The sequence below is a fragment of the Geospiza fortis genome, unplaced genomic scaffold, assembly GCF_000277835.1.
Source record: "Geospiza fortis unplaced genomic scaffold, GeoFor_1.0 scaffold1319, whole genome shotgun sequence".
NCBI lineage: Eukaryota > Metazoa > Chordata > Aves > Passeriformes > Thraupidae > Geospiza > Geospiza fortis.
This window is the reverse complement of record NW_005054770.1, coordinates 42741-47894: the sequence shown is the minus strand read 5'-3', so window position 1 is coordinate 47894 and position 5154 is coordinate 42741. Positions and strand designations below refer to the sequence as shown.

The 5154-nt window shown below is 50.5% G+C and overlaps 1 protein-coding gene across 1 annotated transcript in view; it reads left to right on the top strand.

Annotated features, from left to right (window-relative positions):
- The first annotated feature begins 1167 nt into the window (after window positions 1–1167).
- LOC102036962 (E3 ubiquitin-protein ligase TRIM7-like) overlaps window positions 1168–5154 on the top strand; it is a 9539-nt gene continuing 5552 nt past the window's right edge. The window contains exons 1-3 of the mRNA XM_005431126.2: window positions 1168–1595; window positions 2219–2314; window positions 3660–3890. Of these exons, the coding sequence (XP_005431183.1) occupies window positions 1179–1595; window positions 2219–2314; window positions 3660–3890 (744 nt within the window). The 5' untranslated portion in view covers window positions 1168–1178. The remainder of the gene's footprint in view (window positions 1596–2218; window positions 2315–3659; window positions 3891–5154) is intronic.

The window sequence follows — 5154 nt, the reverse complement described above, 5'->3', positions numbered from 1 at the left end:
GTCCCGAGCCGTGCCGGGCCAGAACCCGCCGGGACCGGCGCGGTCCGGGAGCGCGGCCCTGCCCGACGCCTCCGCTCCGAGGTACGCGGGGGCAGCCGGGGAGGGCTGGGGATGCTCTTGTGCCTCTGTCGCTCTGTCCCTTGTTCCTTGTCTGTCTGTCCCTCTGTCCCTCTGGTGCTTATGTACAGATGGAAAGAAACGGGAGGTAGGAGAGAGTGAATCCCCCTTCCGCAGGGAGTGATATAAACGTATATAAATATATAAAAATATAAAATTATATAAGTACATGAGAAGGGGCAGATAAACAGGCTCAGAGGTGGCAACGCTCTGCAGGACAACTCCAGGACCATTTTTACTCATTAATTCCCGCTGCAGAACCTCTGGAACTGGGATTTGTCTCCTTCCACAGTTCCAGATGTGTCCAAGACCCCGACTCGGAGGTTTTGGCTCAGCAAGGGCTGGCTTTCAAATCAGAATTTATGGATCACTGGGTCTGATTTCAGGTCCTCATTAGGAGAAGACAAATCGCTCTCCAGAGGATCCCACATTTCCCAGTCCGTGGTAACTTGAACCCCCTCAGTACCCGGGTGACCATCCCTCCCTCCTGTCCCGGTCTGCCCTGACGAGAACTCGGTGAAAAAGTGGAAACCACGATGTTATGGGCAACCCCAGCCCCGGAAAAGAAAATTATTTTAATTATCATTCGCATATAATGCACCACCTCCAAATCTGCACGAAATATTTCCGGAAGGCCAGGACTATTTTATTTTGAGGTGCAATCCCAAGCTTGATCTTTATGGATTTGGGAAACGCGCACAGACCTCGATAAGGGCTTTGCATCCTCGTGTATTCCCTTTCTCCTGTTGCTTTTTATGGCCCCTGATGAACCCTGGAGCTCAACCAGGTCATCTGAGTCCCCCGCTGGAGTTTCAGGGGCGAAACTGGATTTTAACGAGGGCTCAGATGGCTGCTGGACCTCAGCCTGGAGCAGCTGCTCCACGCCGGCCCCAGGGCTCCGATTTGGCACCAGCTCGGCCATAAATCAGCTCCATCCAGGGCTGGTGGCATCCCCGAATGGGAGGGGATCCTCAAAAGCTTTTGCGGATTTTTTGGATCCCAAAAAGATCCCAAAAGGGGATCGTCTTACCACCGCCCCCCGGCCCCGCGGGAGAGAGGCCATGGCAGCCGTGTTCCTGCCCGGCAACCTCCAGGACGAGGCCACTTGCTCCGTGTGCCTGGAGTTCTTCAAGGACCCCGTGTCCATCGAGTGCGGCCACAACTTCTGCCGGGCGTGCATCGTCAAGAGCTGGAAGGACCTGGAGATGGATTTCCCGTGCCCGCAGTGCCGCGAGGTTTTCCAGAACAAAAATTTCCGCCCCAACCGGCAGCTGGCGAACATGTCCGAGATCATCAGCCAGTTCGCGCAGCGCGGGGCCAAAGGCGCGGAGGAGGACGGGCTGTGCCCCAAGCACCGCGAGGCGCTCAAGCTCTACTGCAAGGACGACCGCAGGAGCATCTGCGTGGTGTGCGACAGGTCCCGCGAGCACCGCCCGCACGCCGTGGTGCCCGTGGATGAGGCTTCCGAGGAGTACAAGGTCCGTCCGTCCGTCTGTCCGTCTGTCTGTGCGTGCGAGCCCCGCGCTGTCACCCCGCGCTGTCACCCGGCTTCGCCTCACCTCGCGAAGAGCTGGGAGAGCTTCCCAGCCTCCCAAAAAAACCGGGAGAGCTTCCCAGCCTCCCAAAAAATCTGGGAGAACTTCCCAACCTCCCCCCAAAAAAACCGGGAGAGCTGTCCCGCCGCGGTGTGCGCGCCTTGCCCGGGTTTTTGGGGTGGATTTACCTCGCAGGAGGCTGACGGACAAACCGCCGCCACTTTCTGGGGGCTGGGAAACCGTCCAGAGATGAGCCAAGCTGATTAAAGCCGGGCTGACCTTTGCCGATGGGAACGGGGCACGTCCTGCCCCTGGCAGCCTCCGTTCCTGTTTTTTGGGGAGGTTCTGGTGGTCCTGGGGGCCGCCTCAGGGATTTCCCGGCGGGCGCATCCCGAGTTTTTCCTCCCTCCGTTCCTGTTTTTTGGGGAGGTTCTGGCGGTTCTGGATTTCCCGGCGAGCGCATCCCGAGTTTTTCCTCCCTCCCCATCCCACCCGGCACCGAGCAAATGCCGCGGGCAGAGGGACGAAAGCGACACCGGCAAATTCTCTTTTTCTTTTGTTCTCAGGAGAAAATCCAGGCGCGCTTGGATTTCCTGAGGAAGGAGCGGCAGGAGCTGCTGGAGTTCAAAGTGAACGACGATAAGAAAACCCAGGAGCTGCTGGTGGGTCCTGGGATGGGGCGGTGGGGAAGCCTGCAGGGGGGTGAGTGTCCCGAAAATTGAAAATGGGAATTTTTCTCCTTCCTCCTGCCCCGCCACCATCAGCCAGAGCCTCAGCAGCCCTCGGGGGTGGTGCTGGAATATCTCGGAATTCTCTGGAATATCTGGAGAGCTCGGCTGGCTCCGGGGCGCCGCTCCACCCTTCCTCTTCCTCAGCGCACCACCCCAGCGGCAGCAGAAGGGAAAAAACCCCAGCCCAATGAAAATAATTCATCTCCCAGGCCATCCCCTCCCCAAGAAAAGTGATTTTTGAGAGATCCTGGCGCTGCTTCCCAAGGTTTTTGTCCGGGAATTCTGCCCCCTGTGATTCCTCGCTGTGAAAAACGCCCATCGCTTGTTTTTAAAATTTTAATAGTTTAATAGTAATGAAATGGTTATAAAAATAGTACTATAATTAGAGTAATAATAATTTGGACAATATGGATTAGGACAATATGAGACAATAAAAACAAAGAGTTATGGACAGTCAGGGTGCCTCTTTCTGGGCAAAATAAGCCCGAAATTAACAGAGGATTAACCCTTAAAAGCAGTAGCCTGTTGAATATTCATACACCTCATTAGTGATGCATAAATTCCATTCAAACAAAGGATTCTGTCTGGCCAGTGGCAAATTCTTCCTCTTAATCCTAAACGGCATTTTCAGGGCTGAGGAAGCAGGAAGAAGTTTGTTTCTTCTGATAAGAAAACAATAAATTCTATTTCTCTGAAAGATTTCGGCGTCCTGTGGCTGCCATTTGGTGCCAGTACCTCAATCCTTTCTTAAAAAAAAAAATCCCTCACGCACAGTACCTATTTTAACTATAAAAGTTCCATTTTGACCACAAAACTCCGTTTACCGCACTATTAAAATGTGAATACAGCGCCACTAACCGATACAACAAAATACGTACAGTAAATACCTGTGTCAAAACACAAACAGTAAATACCTGTATCAAAACACAAACAGTAAATACCTGTGTCAAAACACAAACTGTAAATATCTGTGTCAAAACACAAACAGTAAATACCTGTGTCAAAACACAAACAGTAAATACCTGTGTCAAAACACATACAGTAAATACCTGTGTCAAAACACATCCAGTAAATACCTGTGTCAAAACACAAATAGTAAATACCTGTGTCAAAACACAAACAGTAAATATCTGTAGACCCATATAATTCACATTTTGCACATTCAGCCCTCCCCGAAGGAAGCCCCCAGTCTCACCAGGCTGGAGCTCCAGCTCCCCCTCCACACCTCTCTCCTGAAAACGCCGCTTTTCACCTTTTTTTGCTGTTTCACCCCCAGAAAACCATCGAGGGCGAGCGGCAGAAGCTGCTCTCAGACTTCGAGCGGCTGCGGCAGTTCCTGCACGACCAGGAGCACATCCTGCTGGGGCAGCTGGAGAAGATGGAGAAGAACATCTCCAGGAGGCAGAACGAGAACATCACCGACCTCTCCAGGGAGATCACGCTCCTCAACAAGCTCATCGCCGAGCTGGAGGAGAAAATCCAGCAGCCCATGCTGGAGTTCCTCAAGGTGAGATGTCAGCTCTCAGCCGCAGCGCTATTCCTCATTTTTCAGTGGTGTTTTGGGGGTAAAAGTCCTTTTTTTCCTTCTGCTTTTAATGAGTGGAAAGTGCAAGGAGGTGCCTGAGCGCCCCAGGCTCTCTCCGGCTGAGGAACAGGATGTTCTCTTCAAATTAATGATATTTTTTTCCTCCATGAACTCATCTGGGACTTTTCTAGCGCCCCCAAGCCCTTGGTTTGTGTTTCTGGATGCTGTAGAGATGGTTTTGGGGGTAAAAGTCCTTTTTTTATCCTGCCTTTAATGAGTGGAGGGTGCAAGGAGGTGTCAGAGAGCCCCAAGCTCTCTCTGGCTCAGGAACACCCTGGGAAATAACGTTCTCTTCAACTTCAATGATTTTTTTTCCTCCTGTGTTTTTCCAGAGGTTTTTCCAGGGGTTTTCCAGGATTTTTCCAGTGTTTTCCCAGGATTTTTCTAGGTGCTTTTCCAGACGTTTCTCCAGGAGTTTTTCCAGGGATTTTTCCCGTGTTTTTCCAGAGGTTTTCTTGGGGTTTTTCCAGGATTTTTCCAGGTTTTTTTCCAGCGTTTTTTTAGAGTTTTTCCCAGGTTTTATTCCCTCTGTTTTTCCAGAGGTTTTTGCGTTTTTTTCCCAGGATTTTTCCAGGCAGCTGCCTCAGACCTGCACAGGGTTAAATTCCCTGCCAGGCTGCCTCCTGGGTGCTGTCAATATTTGCAGAAGTTTTCAGGGCTTGGCTGTGGGTGGGAATTCACCCCACGAACAACAATCGGCATGTTATTAAAAAGCAGCACTGGGAGCGACAGTTGGCATTTTTTTATTAAAAAAAGCAGCTTGGGAATAAAATGCCAGTTGTTGTTTATTTAAAAGCAGCTCTGGGCTGGCTCCAGGGCCCTTTGTTCAGCCCCTGGGAGGCGGCTCTGCCTTGCTGTGGGCTCTGGAATGTGTTTTGGGGGCAGAACAGGCAAATAATGGCTCGGTTTGCAGTTGGTTTGTGGTGTTGCAATTTTGTTTTATTGAGCGTAATTGAACCTTAAATTACCTCCATAATCCACCCCTGCCTGAGGGGAAAATCACTTTATTGAGTATATTTGAACCTTAAATTGCCTGCACTGCATTTAGTGCACAGAAAACTGCATTTTGTGTACAATAAAGTGCATTTTGTGTAGAATAAACTGCATTTTGTGTACAATAAACTGCATTTTGTGTACAATAAAGTGCATTTTGTGTACAATAAATAAATAAAAATAAATAACAATA